This window comes from Habropoda laboriosa, unplaced genomic scaffold, assembly GCF_001263275.1.
Source record: "Habropoda laboriosa isolate 0110345459 unplaced genomic scaffold, ASM126327v1 scaffold90, whole genome shotgun sequence".
Taxonomy (NCBI): domain Eukaryota; kingdom Metazoa; phylum Arthropoda; class Insecta; order Hymenoptera; family Apidae; genus Habropoda; species Habropoda laboriosa.
In genome coordinates, this window is record NW_017100218.1 from 1408391 (window position 1) to 1408636 (window position 246).

At 20.3% G+C, this 246-nt stretch overlaps 1 protein-coding gene across 1 annotated transcript in view; it reads left to right on the forward strand.

Annotated features, from left to right (window-relative positions):
* The window catches only part of LOC108570869 (snurportin-1), a 1989-nt gene extending 1941 nt beyond the window's left edge, over positions 1-48 (forward strand). The window contains exon 6 of the mRNA XM_017932799.1: positions 37-48. Coding sequence (XP_017788288.1) covers positions 37-48 — 12 coding nt within the window. The remainder of the gene's footprint in view (positions 1-36) is intronic.
* The last annotated feature ends 198 nt before the right edge of the window (positions 49-246 follow it).

A 246-nucleotide genomic window follows, 5' to 3' on the forward strand; every position in this document is an offset into this window, starting at 1 on the left:
ATATAACTTATGTGTTGTACATATTCATTCATTAAGAATAATATTTGAATTCCAGCAACAATATTAAATACAATTGGTGCTTTTAAAATAATTATACCAAATACAAATAAACATATGTCACATAAAAAAGTGGAACATCGTTACAAAGTATGTAAATTATACTGTTGCAATCTATTATGTTACAATTTCTTTATAATTATATTACAATGTATATTATAAATAATTAAAATGTTTAAGTTAAAGCTC